At 39.3% G+C, this 26466-nt stretch overlaps 1 protein-coding gene across 4 annotated transcripts in view; it reads left to right on the top strand.

Annotated features, from left to right (window-relative positions):
* snx29 (sorting nexin 29) overlaps positions 1–26466 on the top strand; it is a 572982-nt gene that overhangs the window by 93787 nt on the left and 452729 nt on the right. For all 4 annotated transcript variants that reach the window (XM_059979337.1, XM_059979336.1, XM_059979338.1 and 1 more), the window contains 3 exons: positions 7761–7885; positions 14112–14205; positions 14408–14487. In XM_059979337.1, the coding sequence (XP_059835320.1) occupies positions 7761–7885; positions 14112–14205; positions 14408–14487 (299 nt within the window). The remainder of the gene's footprint in view (positions 1–7760; positions 7886–14111; positions 14206–14407; positions 14488–26466) is intronic.

Genomic DNA, 26466 nt, shown 5'->3' with positions numbered 1-26466 from the left:
TCTGCGAGATCAGTTTTCAAGATCGGTGATTTTAAACTTATTCTGCTCCACTATTTTAGCTGTCGACCGTACCTTCTCCTCCAATGTTTCGATTGTATGTATTTTTTCACAAATTAACTTGTCAAGAGTCGCAAACTTTTCTTCATGCCGTTCAATATCTGCTGCCTGCGATTGAAGCTTGGTATCAAACCATCTAACGACTTCTTCAAGCTCAGACATTTTCACAGTTAGTTTATTTTCCAGACTTGCAAGTTTAGTGTCCAGAAGACTAGAGATTGCATCGAGAGATAGAGGGTCTTTAGACGATTTCTTAGATACAGACATTTTAAGTTTGAAAAAATTAAATCAAGTATTATTTTAAAAAAGAAGTAAATTGTAAATATCAACCCATGTAGTTAAGTACGAAAAGATTTGATTAAAGGGTGATTATAGTTTAAAAAATGAAGAGCGCCTAAAAGGCAGGTGTCTACGTCGCCATCTTGAAACTCCGCCCCCTTCCTTTCTCCTGTGGTCTACTCTTCTCTCCTTAAAGATTCCTTCCTCTCCAGCCATTTGCCTTTCTTACCTACCTGGCTTCACCTATCAATTAGCTAGTTCCCTGCCCTCCCTCCACCTTTTTATTCTGGAATCTTTCTCTTCCTTTCCAGTCCTGAAGAAGGGTCTTGGCCCGAAACATCTACTGTTTGCTTATTTCCATGGATGCTACCTGACCTGAGTTCCTGCAGCATTTTTTGTGTGCTGCTGTGTTTACAATTAGCCATCTTCCCCCGGATTTTTTACAGTTTAACCTTCCAGAGCAGCCTACGGAGGACTTGCTGAAGTTCATATAAACTATGCCTATTGCCCTGCCCTCAGTGACTTTCTTAGTTACATCATCAAGTTCATTAATCATGATCTCCCACACAGAAAGCCATGCTAATAAGCACTAATCAATCACAAGAGATTCTGCAGATGCTTGAAATCCAGAGTAACATACACAAAGTGCCTGAGGAACTCAGCTTGTTAAGCTGTATCTATGGAGAGGAATGAACAGTTGACATTTCAGGCTGAACCCTTCAGCAGGACTGATGTTTGGATTTTATTCCTTGGAGCATAGGAAACTGGGGGTGGTCTTTTAGATGTGTATACTTTGGTAAATTATTGTATATGTATTGATGTAGGTACTCACCCAGTTGGAAGTTCTCATGTTTTATTGTCTGACAACATTGAATCACATAGGATTTAATTTGGCTTTTTTGATACTAATCAATAAAAACAGACTCTTTTGAGTCAAAGTGAAAGCAGATCTCTACAAAGTGAACTAAATTAATTAGAAATATAAAATACAAAATAACTTACTGCATAAATATTTACCCCCTTCAAGTCAATATTTAGTAGATGCACCTTTGGCAGTAGTTACACTCTTGAGTCTGTATGGATAGGTCCCTATCAGTTTTGTTAATCTGGGCACTACAGTTTTCCCCTATTCTTCACAAAACTGTTCAAGCTGTGTCAGATGGCACGGGGGTTGTGAGTGAACGGCTCTTTTCAAGTCCAGCCACAAATTCTCAATTGGATTGAGGCCTGGACTCTGATTTGGCCACTCCAGGACATTAAATTTGTTGTTTTTAAGCCATTCTTGTTTAGCTTTAGCTTTATTCTTTATCTTGCTGGTAAACAGATCTTCTCCCAAGTCGCAGTACTCTTGCAGACTGAATCAAGTTTTCCTCCAGGATTTCCTTGTATTTTGTTGTGTTCATTTGACCCCCTACCTTCATAAACTTTCCAGGGCTTGCTGCAGTGAAGCATCCCCACAGTATGATTCAGCTACCTCATTGCTTCATGGTGGGGATAGTATATTTTCAATGATGTGCAGTATTTGGCTCAGTCTTCTAACGCAGTTACTCAGTTTTTGAGGATGGCCTGCTCAAAGCAAATTTACAGCTGTGACATATTCTTTCCGTTTCTTGATGATTGACTTAACTGTACTCTAAGGGATATTCAGTAACTTGGAAATTTTCTTATCCAATTCCTGACCTGTGCTTTTCAATAACCTTTTCACGGAGTTGCTGGGAGTGTTCTTTTGTCTTCATGGTGTAGTCTTTGTCAGGATACTGCCTCACCAGCAGTTGGACCTTTTAGCTACAGGTGTATTTTACTACAATCAATTGAAATGCCTTGAAACTACACACGGGTCTCCAAAAACAAATCTCCATTTAACTAATTATGTGACTGCTAAAACCAATTGGCTGCACCAGTGAGTTGGTGTGTCATATTGAATGGTGGGGGGGGGGGGGGTGAATACTTGTGCAATGAATTATTGTGTTTTATATTTGTAATTAATTTAGATCACTTTGTGGAAAACTGTTTTCACTTTGACAGAGAAGAGTCTTTTTCTGTTGATCAGTGCCAAGAAATTCAATCCACTGTGATTCAATGTTGCAAAACAATAAAACATGAAAACTTCCATGGAGGCTGAATACTTTTTATATCTACTGTATATAAATTGAAAATCTTCAGTGTCTGTTTACTTTCACCCAGCCCTCAAATTCACTTGGTCCATCTCGGACACTTCTCTCCCCTTTCTCGATCTCTTGGTCTCCATCTCTGAAGACAGACTGTCAACTGACATCTTCTATAAACCCACTGACTCTGATAACTATCTCGACTTTTCCTCTTCCCACCCTACCAAATGCAAAATTGCTATTCCCTATTCCCAGTTCCTCCGTCTCCGCCGCATCTGCTCCCAGGATGAGGCTTTCCATTCCAGGACATCTCAAATGTCCTCTTTCTTTAAGGATCGTGGTTTCCCTTCTGCCGTCATCAATGATGCCCTCACCCGCATCTCCTCCATTTTCTGCACTTTGGCCCTTACCCCATCCTCCTGTCACCACAACAGGGACAGTGTTCCCCTTGTCCTCACCTACCACCCCACCAGCCTCCGGATGCAGCTTGTTATCCTTCGCAACTTCTGCCACCTTCAACAGGACCCCACCACTAAGCACATCTTTCCCTCTCTACCCCTCTCTGCTTTCCACAGGGATTGTTCCCTCCTCGACTCCCTGGTCCACAAGTCCCTCCCCACGGATCTCCCACCTGGCACTTATCCCTGCAAGCGTAAGTGCTACACCTGTCCCTACTCCTCTCTTACCACCATTCAGGGCCCCAAACAGTCCTTTCAGGTGAGGCAACACTTCACTTGTGAGTCTGTTGGGGTCATCTGTTGCATCCGATGCTCCCAGTGCAGCCTCCTCTACATTGGCGAGACCCAACGCTGTTGGTAGGACTGCTTCGTTGAGCACCTACGCTCCGTCCGCCACAACAGACAGGATCTCCCGGTTGCCACCCACTTCAACCCTGCTTCACATTCCCATTTGGATATGTCCATACATGGCCTCCTCTACTGCCATGATGAGGCCAAACTCAGGTTGGAGGAGGAACACCTCATATACCGTCTGGGTAGCCTCCAGCCCCTTGGTATGAGCATCGAATTCTCCAACTTCCAGTAATTCCCTCCCTCTCTCTTCCCCCATTCCAGTTTCACTCTGCCTCCTCTTCCAGCTGCCTATCACCTCTTTTATGATTCTGCTGCCTTCTACTACACAGTGCTTTCCTCTTGCATTCCTCCTTCACCCTTCCTGCCTATCTGCTCCCAGCTTCCCCTACCCCACCCCTTGATCTTCCCTCTGATTGGTTTTTCACCAGGCACCTATCGGCCCACCCCCCCACCTTCTTTATAGGGCCCCTGCCCCTTCCCTCTTCATTCCTGACGAAGGGTCTCGGCCCAAAAAGTCGACTGCTCATTACCATGGATGCTGCCTGACCTGCTGAGCTCCTCCAGCGTGTTGTACGTGTTGCTTTGACCACAGCATCTGCAGTGTACTTTGTGTTCAGTGTCTGTTTATCTGCCTTAACATTACTTTTCCTCTTGTCATATCAGTAGGATTGTCTGACATCCAAACTTAGATAAGTCACAGTTTCTGTCAGTTAATCAGAGGGTAGATCAGCCAACTTGCTTAGTCCATGGCACAAACTTTATCATTAAAGTACCAGTTCCATCTCCATTTGTCTAATGTCAAGTTTAAATCGGGCTATTCATAAACCTGATTTCCTATATTACTGAAAATATGAGTTGTGGAGTCCTTGAAAGTGAGTAGGTAAGTTGTGAAAATCAGTTCAGAGTTGAGATGAGTAAAGTTTTCCACACTTGTTCAGGAGCCTGATAATTGAAATATAATTATTCCTGAATCTGATGGTGTGTGACCCAAGACTCCTGTACCCCCTTCATGATAGCAGCAGTGACAAGAGAGCATGAGCTGGATGGTAGGGGTCCTTGATGATAGATCTGCTTTCTTGTGGCATCTCTCTTGTGCTCAATGGTGAGGGAGACTTTTCCTGTGGTGGACTGGGCTGCATCCACCACCTTTGTAGGATTTTTCATTTTTGGGCGTTGGTTTTATCATGGCTTTATAAAGAAACACCAGTCAGGATGCTCTCCACTGTTCATCTACAGAGGCTCGTCAAAAGTTTCAGATGACATACTGAATCTGTGCAAAATTCTAGAAAGTAGAGGTGCTGTCGTGCTGCCTTTGTGCTGGTCCTAGGACAGATCCTCTGATATAGAAGTGCCACAGAATTTAAAGTTATTGACCCTCTACACCTCGAATTCCCTAATGAACAGTGGCTAATGGAGCTTTGGTTTTGTCCTCCTGTAGTTGGTAATCTGCTCTTCGGTTTTACTGATGTTCAGTGAGAGATGGTAGTTGTGGCTCCATTGAAGCAGATCTTCAATCTCCCTCTTGTATGCCAATTCATCTCCGCCTTTAATGTGGAGATTGTGGAAAAGGCGCAGAGGCTGGTTAGCAGGTGACTGACTGGATTAAAGGGTATGAGTTATAAGGACAGGTGGGACAAATTCGGGTTGTTATACTTAGAGTGGAGGAGGATAAAGGGAGACTTGATAGAGGTTTTTAAAAATTGAAAGGCATAGGTGGGGTTGGCAGTCAGGTAGAGACAAAGTGATGCCAAAGTTTCCTGCATTTAAAATGTAAAATAAATATTTAAACGTGCACCAGGAATTGTGTTGGGTATGGGAAGTGGAAATTGTGGATAGATCAAATGTATTGCATTTGGCAGGATATTATTTTTTTTTGCCTCAGTTGTTTGATTTTAATGCCGAGTGGTACTGTTGAATAAGATGAAGAAATCCCAAGGTCATCAGTAAAGTTAAGCTGATCAGCACAGTAAGTCTTGTAGAAGAGAGCTGTGGTTAGTTTGCTTGTTGAGTTTTTCATTCTTGGCACGCCATATCAAAAACAATGTATTTCTATATTGGGTCCAGTGCAAATTCCATAGAATAGTATAAAACTTTAAAGAGTTGAATTATAAATATTATTTCCATTATATCTCTTTGTTAAGGAAAATTGGGGAGTTATGCGATTGAGATGTTTAAGATAAACAATTTCAAATAATTAATGGAGAGAAACAATTTGAAGTTTGGAATAAAGAAACTATTTTAGTATTTAGGGGCAACATTTGAAAACATTTAATTAAGTTTATCAAGCAAAAACAGATAAATGTTGAGCTTCATATCGACTAGATCTGATTGAGTGGTGGACAAGCTTGAGGAACTGATACCCCAGTGGATTTCCATATTCTGATGCTGTTTCTTCTGGGTGCAAATCTATATTTCACATCTCACTGAAACCCCATTGTCATGCCCTGATAATAAGCCTATAATCTTTAACTTCATAATATTGTGAGTATGCAAATATTCTAAACGTTAAACACAGATAAAAATGTGACTTTTTAAAAGCCAAGACTAAGTATCTATCATCAGAAGTTTAACCTTTCACATTAATAGCCTAGACATTTTGTCTATCTCTTCTCTGTTGCACAAATCACATTTGAAATGTCAGATTGCTGATGGTAAGATAACTGTTCAGAGAAAACTCAGCTTGTTCAATTTTAGCACGTGGTATCCATAAATCATTTCAGATACAGTTGTCTTTTAGCAGTTGGGTATTATGAGGTACCATAATGCAATAGTCCAGTCACTGGAACAGTATCAATAAGTGTGGACCATTATTCTAAGAATGAATTCAAATTGGTCATGATTGCTGTCAAATTTTAATTAAATTAATCTAGAATTAAAAAGGGCAGTGGCATGAATGAAAGCAGTGGATTGATGGTAAAAAAAAATTCTGTTTCACTCATTACCTCCAGGGAAGGAAATTTGCCCTCCTTTACTGATCTGTCTTGTATGCAACTCCAGAGGCACCAATGACAGTCACCTATCCCTGCCTCTTTGAATCAGAGGCAATGGCAATGAATATTAAATAGGTTTTTAGATTAGCTTTATTTGTCACATGTACATCAGTGAAACACAGTGAAATGTATTGTTTTGCATCAAATCAGATAAGAGATTATGTTGGTTGCCACACTTTTGGGGCTGACATACTATGGTAATTACTCACTAACCCTAACCTTACATCTTTGGAATGTGGGAGGAAACCGGAATACCCAGAGGAAACCCAGGTGGTCATGGGGAGAATGTATAGACAACAGTATATAAAACCTCAATCTTACAGCTGGCTATTGTAAAATGTTGCACTAATCACTACGCTACCGTGCTGACCTGTGTTTTATTAAACCTCCTGGTGATGACCACATTCACCTGAATGAATACAAACAAAAGTAATATTTTTAATTTACTTTGCTGATATTTTCTCTTTAATAATTGTGAATGGCTTTAAAATCAATAAGAGTTTATGCTATTTATTCATTCCTGCTGACTAGAATTTGAAAGATTAAGTGAAAAGAACTTAAAGCTCTGTGCAGTAAAATGCTAGACTTTTTATTTAAATTGATTTTCTTTTAATTAATTATGATGGCTCCTAGCAATAGGTACTCTATATTTTTTCACCATTCTTGAAAGGATTTTTACATATGATAGCAAAAATGGGAAGTATTATGGTTCAACATTAAAATAAAATAACATTTAATGTATATTTTGCCCATGTTTTGTCATCTGTTAGAGCCCTTAAATATAATGAATTGTGGGAAATATTCCAGGTTAGATTTAAACAAAATTTAACATGCATTTTTAAGGTGGTAAAATAATTCTAATACATCCCAGTAGCAGCAGATTAATGAATAATTTCATTCAGTAAATTATTTGAAGATACAGTACAAAGTGGTCAAATTATTTAATTGGTGGAGTTCTTTCCTTCTGAATGAAAGTAGTTATTAAACTTTAAGTTATGAAATGTAAATCTTTTGGTGCTGTTGTATCATTTTAGATCAGAATTTTAATTGTTGAGATTTTAGTTCCTAATCTGACTGAGATTGAATCTGAGATTTAGAATTTGAATAAGTATGTTCAGACATACGGAAAAAATTCTCTGGTCTTCCATGTTGTTATAATTTTATCCTGTAACTTGCTTGGAAATTTGTAACTTTTTAATTTATGTGAATCAGTAATCCTTTAAAATTAATTAATAGAACATCTTGAGGTAGTAAAAGTAATGGAGTTGTTTGATTATGTAATAGATCTGTTTCTCTCAGTTAAAAAGTATCCTGCGCATTGAATGTCAGGAATCAGATTCAAAATAAATGCTGAAGCATACACATGTGAAAGAATTTGAGTGAAAAGTAAGCAAACTGTTGCAGGAGAGAGAAAGAGAGAAAGATTGATGCCATGGAAGATGATTTGCAATTTTTCAAAATATATTGTTTGCTTATTTGCATATAACATTTTGTCATGTTTTTCAATCCTTCAGACCACTTGTGGAAAATATCTCCATTTCACAAATGTCCAGCTGGAATACGTTACAAGTTCTGAATGACAATGACAGTTCTGACATCCTTTTTCCGGTCATTGCAGTTGGTTCCTGCTCTCAGTCTGGTAAGCGATGAAAACTCAGTGATTGATGATGATTCTTTATTAGCCGGTAGCTCCCTCTGGTGCTTCATTAAAGTATGATCACCTATTCAAAATCGGGCATTGCATCCCATTTTTCTTTTTATAATGCATCATTGACCTCTTTTGAAGAACAGATTTTTTCCCCATGTGTTTCCCTTTCATTCTCATTATTTTGTCTGCTTTGAGTGTCTTCTTTATGGATATCTTTATCAAATAAACTGAAACTAAGCTAGATCAGGGCAAATTGCAGTACGATTTTCTTTTTCCTTCCTTATTCAAGTTCAATGGTAAAGCATTCATTAATTTGAACTGAAGTGTTTTAACATGTAAGATGTCAAATAAAGAATAGTTTTCTTAACAAAGGCTTAATTATTAGATAGAGTGAAAATCTGCAAGTTCACAACTTTCAAGCCGGAATAAATTTCTTGTTAAAATTTCATCAGAGAATAATATTAAGAAAATTAACAGCGAGTTGAATTGAGCTGGTTTGGCTGGTAAGTGGAATCTCCATTGCCTGAAGTGGGGGGCCAGTTGAGTGTCCAGTGGAGAAAAGTGAGGTGTCAGTGGTGAGTAAGATGATGGCAGTGCACTTCTGTGGGTTGACTGTAAGAACCTTGGACTAGATATGAGAATTTGGGGTAGAGCTCTCCTGTCAAAGTTAGCAGAAATTTGTTTCAGTTTTTCTTTGCTTCCTGATGAGGTATTTAAGACTATTAAAATCGCAGTAGATAAAAGCTGTTACTGTTCAGAAATATAGTATTAAAGTAAAAATTAAAGTAGAAAATTATTTTTCCCCCCCATTTCATATCTAGGTGTGAAATCCCCATTCAATTAAATGTGTAATCTGTTCTTCAGTAGGTCAGTCTGGCGAATCACAGCACGACTAAAGTATGCTGTCGTGTCCAACAATGCAGCAGAGTGATATACAACAATATTTGTTGCTCAATATATCATGGACCTACAGCAAATCTTCTGTTCCAGTACCTAAACCGATAGCTCACTTTGGAACCATGATTGACCCATTGCGTCCGTTCTTTGATTCTTTTAAAATCTCAATCTGGTTATTGACAGGATCTTGTGTGATAATCAACAAACCTTGATAGAGTTTCTACTCTCAGAACACTTTAAGCTTGTAGCAGTGAATTTCACCAGTGGCCTGTCCTAGTCCAACCATGTAGATGCCATGGCCAAAAAAGCTCGCCAACTCCTGTACTCCTGAGGTTAAAGAAATTTGGCCTGCTCCTGCCAACACTTGCCAATTTATCGAAGCAGCATAAAAAGCATTCTATATGAATGCATCACTGTTTGATGTGCCAACTGTTCTGCTGATGACCACAAAAAACTGCAGAGAATGGTGGACATAACTCAGCACGTCACGTAATCCAGCCTCCTTCCATGAACTCTGTCTGTACTTCTCACTGCCTCAGCATAATCAAAGATCTCACCCACCCTAGATATTCTCTCTCCTCCCCTCTGCCATTAGGCAGAAGATACAAAGACTTGAAAATACAAACCCCATTTCCAGAGAAGTTGGGATATTTTCCAAAATGCAATAAAAACAAAAATCTGTGATATGTTAATTCACATGAGCCCTGACAAAAGTACAAAGAAAAGATTTTCAATAGTTTTACTGACCAACTTAATTGTATTTTGTAAATATACACAAATTTAGAATTTGATGGCTGCAACACACTCAACAAAAGTTGGGACAGAGTTAAAATAAGATTGAAAAGTGCTCAGAATATTCAAGTAACACTGGTTTGGAAGACTCCACATTAAGCAGGCTAATTGGTAGCAGGTGAGGTATCATGACTGGGTATAAAAGTAGCGTCCATCAAAGGCTCAGTCTTTGCAAGCAAGGATGGGTTGTGGCTCACCCCTTTGTGCCAAAATTCATGAGAGAATTGTTAGTCAGTTCAAAAGGAACATTTCCCAATACAAGATTGCAGAGAATTTAGGTCTTTCAACATCTACAGTACGTAATATTGTGAAAAGATTCAGAGAATTCAGAGACACCTCAGTGCATAAAGGGCAAGGTCGGAAACCACTGTTGAATGCGCGTGATCTTCGAGCCCTCAGGCGGCACTGCCTAAGAAACCGTCATGCTACTGTGACAATTATAGCCACCTGGGCTCAGGAGTACTTCGGAAAATCATTGTCACTTAACACAGTCTGTCGCTGCATCCAGAAATGCAACTTGAAACTGTATTGCGCAACGAGGAAGCCATTCATCAACTCTATGCAGAAACGCTGGCGAGTTCTCTGGGCCCTAGCTCATCTCAGATGGACGGAAAGACTGTGGAACTGTGTGCTGTGGTCAGACGAGTCCACATTTCAGCTAATTTTTGAAAAAAACAGGCGTCGAGTTCTCCGTGCCAAAGATGAAAACGACCATCCTGATTGTTATCAGCGAAAGGTGCAAAAGCCAGCATCTGTGTTGGTATGGGGGTGCATCGGTGCCCACGGCATGGGTAAGTTGTACGTATGTGAAGGTACCATTGACTCTGAGGCGTATATTAGGATTTTAGAGTGACATATGTTGCCATCAAGGCGATGTCTCTTCCCGGAACGTCCATGCTTATTTCAGCAGGACAATGCCAGACCACATTCTGCACGGGCTACAACAGTGTGGCTTTGTAGACACAGAGTGCGTGTGCTTGACTGGCCTGCTGCCAGTCCAGATCTATCTCCTATTGAAAATGTATGGCGCATCATGAAGAGGAGAATCAGACAATGGAGACCACGGACTGTTGAGCAGCTGAAGTCTTATATCAAGCAAGAATGGACAAAATTTCCAATTGCAAATCTACTACAATTAGTATCCTCAGTCCAAAACGATTAAAAAGTTTTATTAAAAGGAAAGGTGATGTAACACAATGGTAAACATGCCTCTGTCCCAACTTTTGTTGAGTGTGTTGCAGCCATCAAATTCTAAATTTGTGTATATTTACAAAATACAGTTAAGTTGGTCAGTAAAACTATTGAAAGTCTTTTCTTTGTACTTTTGTCAGTTAAATAAAGGTTCACGTGAATTAACATATTACAGATTTTTGTTTTTATTGCATTTTGGAAAATATCCCAACTTTTCCAGAAATGGGGTTTGTATGTACTAGCATGCTCAAGGGCAGGTTCTACCCTGCTGTTAATTGACATTTGAATATTTCCCTAGTACGATAAGATAGACTTGACCTCATATCCTGGTTAGTTAGGACTTTGCCCCTTATTGTCCATCTACATTGCATTTTCTTTGTACCTGTTACACTTTATTCTGCATCTGTTATTGTCTTACCTTGTACTACCTTGATGTTCTTTGTAATGTTACGTACCCCGTAACTGGGTGTCTTACCAGCAAAGATAGAAGTGTCCGTTGGAGTCTGGTGATACTATTTTCAACAGTATTTATTAGTAAAAATATACAAAAATAATATCAATGCAAATATACAGATAGTATACGTCAGCAATACTAAACCTAAAAGTGCGGGTATAATAATAATAAGAAACAAACTCTATTGTTGTCTAGGGGATAATGAATTGTCAGATGGAAATATAAAGTTCAGTTCAGTTCATGCAGGCTGTGGTAGTTGTTGGTCGCTGTGTTGCAATTGTTGGAGAGAGAGAGAGTACGTGTGAACAGTAACAGCTATTATCTTGCCAACCTTCCTTTATGATTTTGATCCGTCGTTGTTGTGGCCATTTATGTATGACCCCTCCGTCCTTTAGCTAGACTGTTCTTCCGTGGTGGACTCAGCACCCAGGCAAGGGTGGACACACACACACAAGCCCCCACTGGTCTCACTACAAAACACTGTGAGTTACAATTTTCCGACCCTTCGTTCAGTCTCCGATCTCCCACCCTGTCTCGTGGGGGTTCTGATGCTCACTAGCATTTCTCCTGGTGCATCTGAGGGGTGTTACCCCAGACCTTACTTTTATCCCCACTCACAGGGTCTCAGGTGTCAATCAGGTTGGGATGATATAACCCATCAAACCAGCCCACTCTGGTTGCCCCCGAGGGGTTTCAATGAATAGAACAGTACCAAGTAAACAATCCTTCTCCAAAAGACAATAGCAGTAATCAATGGTTCCGCTCTTCTTTTGTTAGTAGGAGATGATCCACCTTAGCTGTGTCTCTCTCATTAACTTTCATGAGCTGTTATCAATAACAACTGCCCTGGCAGCTTTCCTTTGTCTCTCTTACTTCCTTGATAACAGCATTGAAATAGTAGCGATTTGCGATTCTCCGAAAAGGAGGGGGCATGGGCCACTCTGCACCCTTCTGCCCATCAGAGTTGTTCATCCTTCGTAACAGTAATGAATTGATCTATATGAAAAACATGCAAGCTACACTTATCAGAATCCAGTTTATTATCAGTGGCGTGTTGGGAAATTCATTATTTTGTGACAGCAGTACAATGTTAGACATAAGATATTGCTAGAAGTTACAAAAAATAAATAGTGCAAAAGAGGAATAGTGAGGTAGTGTTTCTGGGTCCCTGGACCATTCAGAAATCTGATGTTTCTAAAATGTTGGGAAGAGGTTTTCAGGCTCTTGTACCACCTTTCTGAAGGTAGTGGAAGAGAAGGAGAAGAGGGCATGTCCTGGATGGTGGAGGTCTTTAATGTTGGTTACTGCCTTCATGATGCACTGCCTTTCATAGATGCCCGTGATGGTGGGGTGGGTTGTGTCTGTGATGGAGCTGGCTGAGTCTACACCCTCTGCAGACTCTTTTGATTCTGTGCACTGGCCTCCAAACCAGGCTGTGATGCAACCTGTCAGAATGCTCTCCATTCTACATCTGTGGAAATTTGCAAGAATCTCTGGTGCCATACCATATGTCCTCAAACTTCTCATGGTATAGCTTCTGCCATGCCTTCTTTGTGATTGCAGCAATGTGTTGGCCCCAGGATAGAGTATCTGAGATGTTGGTACCCAGGAACTTGAAGCTGCTTACCCTTTCCTCTGCTGACCCCTCAATGAAAGTGAGGGGATGATGGTCATGAACACTGAGCTTTTAACTGCAGAGTCTGACATATATTGCTGTTGTCCAGGTGTTCCAAAGCAGAGTGGAGAGCTATTGGGATTGCATCTGTTGTACACGTTGTGGCGGTAGGCAAATTGCAGCAGACCCAGGTTCTTGTTTAGTCAAGAGTTAATCCTAGTTACTGCCGACCTCCCAAAGCTGCTCATCTCAGTAGATCTGAGCGCTAACAGGTGACTGTTATTGAGGCATTTCTTCTTGGGTAGCAGTATGATTAATGTCCTTTTGAAGCTGGCGGTAACCTCAGACTGCAGCAATGAGAGCTTGAAGATGTCTTTGACCACCACAGCCAATTAGTCAGCACAAGTTTTTGTAGCCTGCCAGGAATGGCATAAATGCTTGATGCCTTGTGAGGGTTCACCATCTTGAAGACCTCCAAGACAGAGTTCATGAAGTTGCCAGAGATTTGCACAGGTGTTGTTTTATCCTTCTTTTCAACATGCATAAAAGGTGTTGAGGTCATCAGGGAATGAAGCATCACTGTGATTTATACTGTTAAGCTTTGCTTTATAAAAGGTAATGGCATGCAAACACCAGCAAAGGCATTGTGCATCTGATTGTATCCTAGCTTCATATGTAACTGCTTTTTTGTTCTCATGATGGCCTTCTGTAGGTTGTATCTCAATAACCTGAAGGGTTCTGGAATGCAGTTAACCTGTTTTTCAGCCAAAATTGTAATTTCATGCTGAAATTGAGCATGTAAATTGTCTTGAAAATAGCAAAGTGAAGATATTTCAATACAGTGGATTTGAGTTTTGTGTTAATGTGCGATGATATTTGTGTAACTAATCCCTGAAGCTGATTATAGATGGTAGCTAGCACTGCAAATTAAGCAGGTTTGATCTGAGTTATGGCTGGTAGCCAGTGCTTTTTGAAAATGATATGATGAAATGCATATGACATTTTCAGTTCTGAATTTATAAGATTTGTGTACTGTCATGATTAAACTATCTTTAAAATTATTGCTCACACTGAAAGGTTGTGCATAATAACAAGTACCCAGCAAGTTTTTTTTCTCAAAGTCTGCCAGTACGTAATAAATGGATCTGTGTAAATTGAGAAAATTACTTCGTTGAAGGAAATGAATTGTCATGAGTGGAGCTATTTGTATTTTCTCTGTACCTAATTAACTTGTGTAGCTAAATTATTTAAGTAATATTGTATTGCAGATGGCACTTCTGATAACTTGGTATACTGTGATGAACATGAAAATGCCACACTTGCTGTTGAACTTGCCCAGAAAGGATCCCAATTTCAATACAGGTAATATTTATTGTATTTCTCATTGACTGTTGCTTTGGTGGTTGATTTCCTTTTCTGAAATATTCTAGTTGCTATCCATCATGCCAAGCTATACAGTATGAAATAAATTTTCACAGAGGCCACAGTGGCTTCTTTTACTGAATACTCTTGATGCTAAGGTAAATGTTGTTTCCTGATGTACTGTATTGTTTGCGTCACACAGTACTGAAGTCAGTCCTCCTCTTCAGGCCAGCGTTCCTGGTCTCCTGCCCGCAGCTGCTGTCCCAGAATCGATGACTGTGGGTGAGTAATGCACAAAATATTTTGGGGTTACATTTAATTTGTTAATCTTTTGAAAATAAAAAGACAGTTTCTTTTTGATGAATGACCAACCACATAGAGTGTTTCTGAGTTCATTGAGAAAGTTACCAGCTTTCAACTAAAAGTTAAAGGTTTAGGGCTTCTTTGTGGTGGATATTGACTGCAGATTCAAATAGTTTACCAGTTCCAAAAAGAAGGGAGGTTGTCCTTTGAGGTTGATGTAAGCCATTTATCTGGTAAACCTTTTATCAAGTAACAGGGATATTCATTACATGAGCATTACTTGTCCATGAGCAGAGTATAGAATACTAGAGTGCAAAGTTTTAAGTTGAATACAACAGGACAAAGATTGAGAAGAAGAAAGACTAAAGGGATTGTCTGGGCAAGTTTTTTTCTACACAGGGATGGTAGTGGAAGAAGATATAATAGCGGCATTCAGAAGGCTTTTAGATAGGTACATGCAAATGCAATAAGTGGACAGAATATAGATCTTACAACCATGATATAGGAGCAGAATTAAGTCATTTGGCCCATTGACTCTGCTCCGCCATTCTATCATGGCTGATTTATTATCCCTCTCAACCCTGTTGTCTTGCCTTATTCCCCGACTTAAACTTTGTCGCCCTGACTAATCAAAAACCTATCACCTCCACATTATTGTGTGCCAAAGGGCTTGTTCTATGCTTTATTGATCTATGAATATAAGCCATTAACATATATTTAAAATACTCTATATATCCTCTGTACATTAGAGCCATAGTGTGGTGCAGAGTGGAGAAAGGCCTCTATGCCCGCAGAGTACTCTTGAGACCTTCAAATACCCATTTTTCACATGAATTTGACACCAACCCATTTTATTCTCCCCACATTCCGAACCAGATTATCGTGCTCACTTGCACACCAGAGGCGACTTACATTGTCCAATTAGCCTCTCAACCTGCACATTTTTGGGATGTGGGAGGGAACTGGAGCACCCAGAAGTAACTTATACAATCACAGTGAGAACATACAAACTCCACATTCTGTCAATACAGCATTTCTGAACTTGTAATCCAAAAATATGTTCAAACAAGGACACTGATTCTTATAATGTTTAGGTTATTTATCATCTTGGAACAGTCTTTCCGTTTTATATGCATGGTAGCTCTGAGATAATAGAAATGATGTATGGCTACCTCTATATGTCATTGTCGAGATGGGACTTTTTCTCTTTCTTCTCTAACAGGATGAAAGCCTTCCTGTTTGGAGTCTTGCTAATAACCTCAATCTTTTGTCCCACCTCCTGTTTCTGTACATTTTCATTCTCAACCCATTGATGGTTTGAGTTGGCCTGCAAACTCTACATCCACTTTATTTCCCCTTGCAACTAAAACCCTTTGTCATCTCCAAAATTTACCAGCACATGCCAAGCTGGACCTCCGAGAGGACCACAACCTTGTCGTAGGGTTTGGAGGCTTGTGTGTCGCAATGACCTGGAGAGCTATGTTGGTTAGAAGCAGGGCTAGAAACAGCAATGAGGAATCCTTCTATATCTGTGTGCGATGGTATGGACGGACAGAGTTGGAGGGCCATCACTGGTGCCCTAAATACCAGCGAAGCAATGGGCAGTAAGTTAAGTTAAGCCAAGCCATGGTTCATTGTGTTTTATTTTCTAGTTCTTTTTGCAGATTAGAATACAGTTACTAGGCTGTTCGTTAAATTGTCTGTTACCAATGTTTCTCAACACTTACCATTTGCATCTCTGGGAGGGTTAGTGGAATGGGAGTTCTACCTCTAACAATTGCATGCAGCCTGCCTGCAGGAAGTGGCAGTGGGTTTGGGTAATGATGAGGCCTCAGGCAGCGATCCGTGGTCCCTGCCTCAGACTATCCTAATGACCCATGCTACTGTAAAAGACTATTAAACTTTTAAATGTCTCTGATGATCAATATTCTTTTTGCCTAAAAGACATTTCAGTGTTATAAATTAATTAAATACATTCTACAATAAGTGAAGTACATGTGATCATTAAGTGAATCATTTCCATTCAGGTTGGTGATTTCATTTAAAGGAGTGGGTTAGTTTACTTGAGCACTGCTCCTGGTGTCAGAGCTAAGCGTGGCAGAAAAGTGGGAAGTCAGTTGTACTAGTGTAATTTCTTTCTTCTTTGTTGCAATGTGTAGGCACAGAATTTGTGATCACTCTAATCAGAGCCATGGTGTTAACCACCACTTCTTTGTGGAACTGCTGGTGTTTTTCTGCAGTTCTGTATGATTCAGGCATTAATTTCTTGGAGCATTGTAATTCAATGCATCAACCTCAATACTCTTTGCCTCATCTGTGAAAAGCATTGTTTTTGTAATGGCTATAAGTAAATGATTCTAAAATTTGTGATCACTTTCAGCCTTGAGTTCTGCTCATAGCTTCCATCTTTCCATCTTTGCTTTTAGATCATTATGTCTTCATCCATCTCACTCCTGCATTTCTAGAGTATATTATTTTCAATTACTGTTTTAAAGTTCACAACCTGAATGAAAGTCCAGTATTCCAGCAACAGGAATGCCATCAGTTTGGTTAATTCAAATGTGTTTAAACCAGAAAGTAAAAAGCATAGATTCAAGCCATCTTAAGAGCACAACAAAGAGACTGGAGAATGCATGATCAATCCAAAATAGGTCTTATCTCAGATTGAAAATTAGCATTTATTACCTAGGTTTTGTTAGAGTTGAGCTTGTGAAAGTTCATTCTTATTCAGAACTATACTTGGACAGTAACTGTATCTTTGCCCTTAGGCAGTCACGTGGAAGACTGGAGAGGGAATATATTCTCGATATTAAAGTTTGCACAAGAAAAGCTTTTCTTTTGGTGCACTAAACTTTGGACTGAAGAAAATAAATATTGTGGTGCTGAAATCATTATTGATGTGATTAATTGGCATTTTTGCACCCATATGTTGACATTCCTATAACTGAATAAAGAAGAATAGAAATAGAAGCTTCAATTTCCTGACAGCATAAGCATGGCCAAACAATTTCAGTCTTAAACTATGCATAAATCATGAGTCAGTATCATGACTTGGAAAATAAGCTTTCTTTCAAAAATAACATGCCAGATACTGGTCATTTAATAATGTATGGATAGAAGATAGTCATGTAGTTTGACGTATATTTTGCATTTATATTATTTTTCAAGTTTGCAGCCAACTTGATAATTTTTAGACTAGGTTGTTTGAATTTCCACAAACAATAATGACTTTAATTTATATTTTAGATTTTTTTGGTTAAGTGCAACTTGACAACCAAGTATAGCTTTCTGCAAAAAAAATGTGGAAGAAATGTAACGAGAACTAAATCCTGAAAATTTGATGCACTAATTTAGAAGACTCCTTGAGGTCAATTACCCGTAGTAAAATGTCATGCATGGGTTTTAGTCAGGAATGAGTGTCCATATGATTTGCCTCACTGACATTGTTTGGGTGAGATTGCTTCTGTTGAATGTACATTTGGTGCTCCTGGCTTCCACTTTGCTCGCTGAATAATGGGATATCTTCAAGGTGGTCAAACAGAAGAACAATTTATAATTTCTGATAAGTTTTGTTCCTTCATAGACAGGTGCCTGAACATTCAAAGAATAAGCTACGGAGTTTTATTTATCTGGGTCTTGCATTATATGATGCCAAAGCTGGCCGTCAAATGAAAATTATTAAGTTGAATATCCTATTGCTTAGTGATGAAACCTTAAATGAATTGAGCAGAGGCCTTAGCTTATTTACCACTTTAGTAAGATGATGGAATTTATTTGGATGACAAAATTGATGGCTTTATGGCCATGTTTGTGGATGATACGAAGAGAGGTGGAGGGGCTGGAGATCTTGAAGAAGCAGTAGAACTTAGACAGATTAGGAGAAGGAGTGAAGAAGTGGCAGATGGAATACAGTGTGAGGAAGTAAATGGTCATGCACTTTGGTAGAAGAAATAAAAGCATAGACTACTTTATAAATGGAGAGAAATTTCAAAAATCTGAGGTGCAAAAGGTCTTGGGAGTCCTTGTGCAGGATTCCCTAAAGGTTAATTTGCAGGTTGAGTCGGTGGTGAAGAAGGCAAATGCAATATTAGCATATATTTTGAGAGGACTAGAATATAAAAGCAAACATGTTTTGCTGAGGCTTTATAAGGCACTGATGAGGCCTCATTCTAAGTATTGTGAGCAGTTCAGGGCCCTTTATCTAAGAAAGGATGTGGTGACATGGGGGGGGGGGGGGTGGAATCTTATTGAAACCTATTGAATGTTGTAAGGTCTTGATAGAGTGGATGCGGAGAGGATATTTCCTGTGGTGGGGAATTTAAAACAGGAGGGGACAGCCTCAGAATGGGGGTGGGGTGTTCATTTAGAAATGAGTTCTTTAGCCACTCATTTAGAAATGAGTTCTTTAGCCACAGAGTGATGAACCTGTGGAATTCATTGCCACAGGTGGCTGTGGAGGCCAGGTCATTGGGTATATTTCAGGCAGAGTTTGACAGATTCTTGATTAATCAGTGCATGAAGGGATATGGGGAGAAGGAAGGAGGTAGGGGTGAGCGGGAAGTGGAGCAGACTTGATGGGTGAAATGGCCTGATTCTGCTGATATATCTTATGGTTGTGGTCTTACAGTAAGCGAACCACAGTCCAAAAATATAGCCAGCTATACCGTACCCAATACAGACAATGAATAATAATTGAACCTCAGTGCAAGAAATATTGATTTGACAGAGAACATTGGTTGGCTTTTTACTCCAGTGATTTTGGAGGGCTTTGTGGAGCTGGCATTTTTCCATTGCCCATAGTATGTTTGAAAGTATAAAAGGGTCAACAGTGTACAGTAAACTTTGTGGTAGGTTTCCTGAACCAATCCAAGGCTGAGCAGACCCATTGAAGGTAGTGAAGAGTTTTATTGTCAAGCTTCATCTGTGTATGGCACTCTAAACAAGATGATCAAGATTCATCGCATCTGGGGGTTATACCAGGAAACCTCAGTGATAATGCTGATTATTTGCTGTGTTCTGCCATGGAAAGTCATCACCAAGGTCCACCTTCATTGTCTTCTCCCAGTTACCGAAGGATTTCTCCTTCAATCATGTTCTGGATTCCATTCATCTAACAGCACAGTGTGATATATTCACTCTGTGATGACTTCAAGAAAAATGCAGGACGGGGACTAGTACTTGACAATATGCATGGCCTTCTTCAATGGAACTAAGGCCTTTGACCCATTAGTTGGGTAGTACTGTGGAGTACTCTCTTGAAGTTTAGCTATCCAAAGGTATTCACCTACATCTTAGTTTTGTTCATTAAATGTATCGAACTATGCTATTAACCAATGGATCTACAACAGAACCTAAATCAAATAGGTTATTTGACTGATGTCAAATAACGCAGCGCTTTTGCCATAACACTTTTTCATTCTTTTTCAACTCTCCTCCAACAAAACTGGGAGAGGAGCTCATTTTGAAAACAAGAAGGTAAATATTCAACATACTAGATGCAAAACATAGTTGTAGTGGTTGACGTGTCTTACTTTGGCATTGTTGAGCCCATTAAATAGGAGTAATAGATAGGCAATGATGGGAAATATGAAGGCACATTACTGGACTGTCATGAGGAAAGGGTAATGAATGAAAAATAATTTTGGGGAACTAGTGGTAGGTAAGTAAAGGAACAAAGATGCTTTAGGCTTTATACAAGTGTTGCAAAAACAGTGAAATATCTTACTGAAGAAAAAAGTAGTAATTAGCCTATTATTGTCATAATTTAAAAAAATTTATTATTTTATGGGATATGGGTATTGCTAGCTAAACCAGCATTTATTGCCCATCTGTAGTTGCCCTTGAGAAGATGGTGATGAGCTGCCCTCTTGAACTGCTGCAGTCCATGAGGTGTAGGGACATCCACAATGCTGTTACGGAGGGAATTCCATGATTTTGACCTAGTGACAATGAAGGAATGGTGGGTATATGTTTCCAAGTCAGGATGACGAGTGACTTGGAGGGGGATTTCCAAGTGGTGGTGTTCTCGGGTATCTGCTGTTCTCGTCCTTCTAGATGGTAGTTGTCATGGGTCTTGAAGATGCTGCCTTAGGAACTTTGGTGTTTTGTTGCAGTGCATCTTGTAGATAGTATACTTTGCTGCAACTGTTCGTCGATGGTGGAGGGATTGGATGCTTGTGGAAGGGGTACCAATCAAGTGGGCTGCCTTGTACTGGATGGTGTCAAGCTTCTTGAATGTTGATGGAGCTGCACTCATCCAGGTGAGTGTTGAGTATTCCATTACACTCCTGACCTGAACTATGTAGGTGGTGGACAGGCCTTGGGGAGTCAGGAGGTGATTTACATACACAGGATTCCTAGCCTTTGACCTGCTGTGGTAGCCACGGTGTTTATATGACTAGACCATTTTAGAGTCTTGTCAGTGGTAACATCCCAGGATGGTGATAGTAGAAGATTCAGTGATGATGATGCCACTGACTGTCAAGGGACGATGATTAGAGCCTCTCTTGTTGGAGATGGCCATTGTCTGGTACTTGGGTGGCTTGAATGTTACTCGTCACTTGTCAGCTCAAGCCTGGATATTGTCCAGATTCTGCTGCATTTGTGTTTGAGCTGTTTCACTATCTGAGGAGTCATGAATGGTGAAGAACATTGTGCAGTCATCTATGAACATCCCCACTTCTGACCTTATGACAGAAGTAAGGTCATTGATGAAGCAGCTGAAGATGGTTGGACCTAGGACACTTCCCTGAGGAACTCCTGCAGTGATGTCCTGAGGATGAGCTGATTGACCTCCAACCACCTCAACCATCTTCCTTTGTGTCAGGTATGATTCCAACCAGCGGAGGGTTTTCCTCCTAATTCCCATTGACTCCATCTTAGCTAGGGCACCTTGAAGCCAAACTACATTGAAGTAGTACAAAGGGAAGAACAAAAGCAAATTGCATAATATCATTTTACACTTCCAGATAACATGCAGCATAAGTACACAATAAGGTGCAAGTGAGGTAGATTGAGAGATCAAGAATTCGTGGTTATTGGACAAAAGGTCTCGTCAACACTCTTATAGTGGAACAGAAGCTGTCCTTGAGACCAGCGGTGTGTGTTTTCAAGTATTTATATCTTCTGTCCAATGGAAGGAGTAAGAGAAGAGAATGACTGAGGTGGGAGTGGTCTTTGATCATATTGGCTGCTTTCCTGAAACAGTAGGAAGTTTAGACAGAGTCACTGGAGGGGGAGGTTACCTTAACCAATTGTGTGGCATTAAAGCTTGTGGGAAAATATGACAACAAAGGTAATTGCTTGGAGGTTATGTGTTGGTTGGAGGAAAATGTGGGGCTTATTTCACCAGTGATGTAAGAATGCTTGAGTATATTCACAGGAGGTTTACTTGTGGACTGTTTTACTAATAGATGCCAAGCAACAATCATGCAAATGTAATCTAGCACCTGGCTCTGAATTAATTATTAAGCACCAAATCTCGGCTGGAATGATTCATGAACTTATCTGAACTGATTTAAAAAAAATTGTTCCAATGCTCCTTAATATTAATTATCTGCTAGATATTTTAAATCAGCAAATGAGTTACATTGAAGATAATCTGTTAAAATGTATTTCAAAAATGAAGGAATTGAAAAATTTGATTAAACAGGGTAATCATATGAGTCTTATGTTAAATGCAAAATTTATGGAAAGGCAGAAAATGAATTGGTGTGAGGCATGGAATTATCCAGCACAGAAACAGGCCCTTTGGCTCTTTTTTTGTCTTTGTAATGATTATGTACCTATAATTGCTAAAGTCATTTTCTGGAACTCCAGCCATGCTTACCTAAATGATGATTAAATGTATGAGAGTACTTCTATCCCCTACTTCCCAGTCAGTGCATTCCAGATAATGGCCACCCTGGGTAAAAAAAAAATTCTTCCTGTAAGTCTTCTTCCTGCTACCTTAAATCTGTGTCCTTTGGTTACAAATAGTTCTGTCATTGGAATTTCTTTCTCACTATCTCTCCCATCTGTGCCCCCTCATAATTTTGTTTATCCTTTGTCTTCCCAGCTTCAAAGTAAACACACACAAGCTGTCCATTTTCTCCTCATAGGAAAAGTGAAGGAATTGCCTCTGCCTTCTCCAGTGCAATCATCACATCCTTTCTGCATTGTGGTGGTCAGAACTGCACAGATTATTGCAGTTGCTATATACTGATGTTTTGTATAGTAGTACTGTATTTTCCTGTACTTGTTTTCTTTGCACCAGAGGAGTAGTATCTCATATATCTTAATCAACTCATCTACAAGGGCTTCTGTCTTCAGAGTTCCTTGGCAATATACAAAAGATCTCTCTTTTTCTCAATATTTTTTAGAATCATAACATTCCTTGTGTCTATTCCAGCCTTATCAGTCCTCCCAAAATGTATCACCACACATCTATCATGCAAGCTTATGAATCATACCTCCTTTATTCACATCCAGATATCTGATGTGCATAACTGTAAGGGCCACAATGCTGATCTCTGCAATATATTGGAAGTCGCAGAATAATCCTCGATCATTGTTGACTGCTGTTGGTTTTAATGTCAAGTTAACTTAAGATCCATTTTGCCAAGTTGCCCTGGTTCCCATTAGCTCTTACCTTTTGGTCTTTTGGGATCCTATTGAATTTCATCGGTTGCATTATCCTTACTGCACCCCTGTTCAAGAAATTCAGGAAGGACACCCTCTTACTTATCTCCCCACTTAAAGTCATGCTATCCTTGATCATATCCCTCTCACAGGTGTATCCTTCCAATTTTTTCCCATAATTTTCCAATAACTTGGTAATTTAATTTTGCTGAGAGTTAGAACGGTTGTCAATAATGCTTTTATTTATGGTTATGGGAGCCTAATAAAACTAGTAAAAATGCATTCCTGTTGCTTTCTGCCTTCTGTTTAGGACATTCTAAATGACTTTTAGTACTTTTACTACATTATCATGCACAAAAAGCCTTTGCAGTAAGCAATTAGTTGGATTTTTTTTCTGTCTTGCTGTTTTGGGATAAATATTTGCTTAGTTACTTTTAATTGGTTTTCTGTTTTTTTTCCCCAAAATAATGTCCTGGGATTCCTATTTTGACTTCAGAGATGTTAAATTAAAATTTAATCGTGCAGGCTGTACCTGCAGCAATACAATACTCCTACTGTGCTGGAAAGAGAGCTAAGGTTTGGCATACAATTGTCAAGTTGCTGAAGCTCTTTAAAACAAAAAAAAAACAACTGGCTTAAAGGCATGAGTCCTCCCAATTGACTCTCAGTGAATATTATGTAAATACTGTAAGCAGAGGGTAAAAATTGCAGGTGCTGAAAATCCAAGAATAATGCAAAATGCTGGAAATAATCGGCATGCCAGACATCAGTGACAGAAAGGAAAAATAAGTCAAAGTTGCAGATTCTGATGAAAATCTATCTACCTGAAATGTTAACTTGTCACCTGATTTTCAGTGGATTTTGTTTTGTACTTTGTAAGTTAAGTTGTTCTCGACAAAAATGCTCCTTTCCTCTATTTCTCATGTGTCAGTGTTTTTTCTCATGTAATTAAGGAAGACTATCATGGGAAATTGAAATGTCACACTGATGTAGTGGGGATATTTTGAAGTATTTTGCTGGGCAGTATGGAAAGACTTACCCTGAATTAGTCTTTGCATTGAGGCTGACAGTGCTGTATATATGGAACATAATTCAATTCTATTAGCTTTATACCTGGGAAATCAATCATGGGAGAATTGTGTAAAATAAAAATGATTGAATTTTGAAAACTTGCATCTTGACTGAAACCTGTAAAGACAAACATATTTTGTTAGCTGGCACATAACTGCACCCAAGGTAAAAAAAAAAAGAGCTAATTAAATTAGATTTAGTGCAAAGTGTTAAATCTGCTTGTGGAATTATATTGATCAGTTTTTTTTTAACAATTGTTATCTTTTCATGTGGGGCTGGTGGTTAATTTTGAGATGAAGTTATTCTTGGCATCAAGTTCAGATATATGTACCAAAAATCCACTAGGAGGAGTAATTGTATTTTGTTTGGGGTTTTAGCAGTTGCACTGCAACCCTTTAGTAGAGTCATTGCTCATTGAAAATGAATTCAGGGTCACGGTGATTTCACACTTATTTGGAAAGGCTGCTAGCAGGTTACATTTCATTGGGACCTTTTTTTGTTCTGATTCTTTCATCTAAAAGTTGAATAAGACAAAGTTCCAACTGCATATACAGTTAAGTTAATAGTTAATTAACATTCACAAGGAGCACTGCCATGAAAAAGCAGCAACAAGGACCCCCATGCTCTCTTCTTGCTGCTGCCATTGGTAAAGGAGGTACAGTAGCCTTATGTCCTGCACTACCAGGTTCAGATATAGTGTGCAGGTCTTCATCGATTCTGTTGTATTACTTCGGTTTACCGTGAATTAGAATCGGGTTTAATATCACCAGCATATGTCAAGGAATCCGTTATCTTTGCAGCAGCAATACAATGCAATACATAATAATAGAAAAATATGTGAATTACAGTAACTTTTAAATTGTTAAATTAAATAAGTAGTGCAAAAATAGAAATAAAATAGTGAGGTAGTGTTCATGAGTTCGATGTCCATTCGAAAGTCGTTGGCAGAGCGGAAGAAGCTGTTCTTGAATCATTGAGTGTATACCTTCAGGCTTCTGTATCTCCTTCCTGATGGTAGCAATGAGAAGAATGTATATCCTGGGTGACAGGGGTCCTTAATAATGGGTGCCACCTTTTTGAGACATTGCAGGGCAGCAAATAGTGACATACAGTATATGTACTTTGATAATAAATTATACTTCGAACTTTTGAATTCATAGAACATTATACTGGAAGTTGTTCAATTGTGCCTGACACAGTTCCTACCTGAAATTGCAGGTGACTTAGGACTTTACTTGAGTTTTTATTTGTTGTTTAATGTTTTGGCTCTTGTATCATTGGTGAGCACAATTTAGATGTATTCTCAGTCAATCATCAGCACCTGCTAGTTGCAGTTATCTTCTGAGAGGGAGCCATAAAGATGTTCATATCATTCACGTCATGACAGATGTAAATGACTATCGGATTGTCTATTGCATAATTTGTTTTGTCATGTCAGTTAATGAAGTGAAGGGGACCAACACTGAAGAACTGAAAAGGCCTTGCAAAAATAATTAAGATGGTATCTTACAAGCTATTTGAAGGTCTCCAACCTACAGGAGTTACAATATCCACAGTGCCTATTCTGTTGGCACCTGTGCAGAGACTTTTGGCTTCTCCACAAGGAAACACTGAATCTGGTTTGATGAGAATAGTACCCAGGAACAAATTGTAAAGTAAAGCATTCTTGGACCCAAAATATCATGGTGCCTTAGAGAGACAGAAAAAGAGATCTCTGGGCATCTGAAGGCTCAAATACAACATGTATGTTGAGACCTAAAGGTAAATAATGCTTGCAAATTTTTCAGATTCAGCATCTAGATAATAACCATGAGATGCTGTGAAGGCTCTCTAGGAGCTGACACTGAAGGATGTATTTCACCGAGAACCACAAATGGAAGAGAGTTCATTATAGACTGAAGGACAGTTGGTATTGCTGAAATGAGTACACTGAAGATATCTTCAATACAGATTCTGTTCTTAAGGTTAGTGTCTGCAACCCCATCCCATAGCTCATTGTCCACTGTAGTCACATTGCTGCTCCATCTCGCCAAGAGGCTGGGAAAAAAAAGCCACTGAAGAACAGCTGAAAAACAAGGTTTTCTCAACAGATAACCTTTTTGGAGTATTCAGAAAGGGAGTTATTTGAGCACCAATCCATGACCTCATCGTCCTCCTGTGGAAAAAGGAAAGCATGCAGATATCTCAGTTACAGCCCTGAATGGAAAAGATAAAAATTCAATTGCAATTTAACAGAGAGGATTCTCTCTGTTGCCTGTCACAGGGTAA

The sequence above is a fragment of the Hypanus sabinus genome, chromosome 9 (genome assembly GCF_030144855.1).
Source record: "Hypanus sabinus isolate sHypSab1 chromosome 9, sHypSab1.hap1, whole genome shotgun sequence".
NCBI lineage: Eukaryota > Metazoa > Chordata > Chondrichthyes > Myliobatiformes > Dasyatidae > Hypanus > Hypanus sabinus.
Note: the sequence above shows the minus strand (reverse complement) of the source record. Positions and strands in the feature narration are given on the sequence as shown.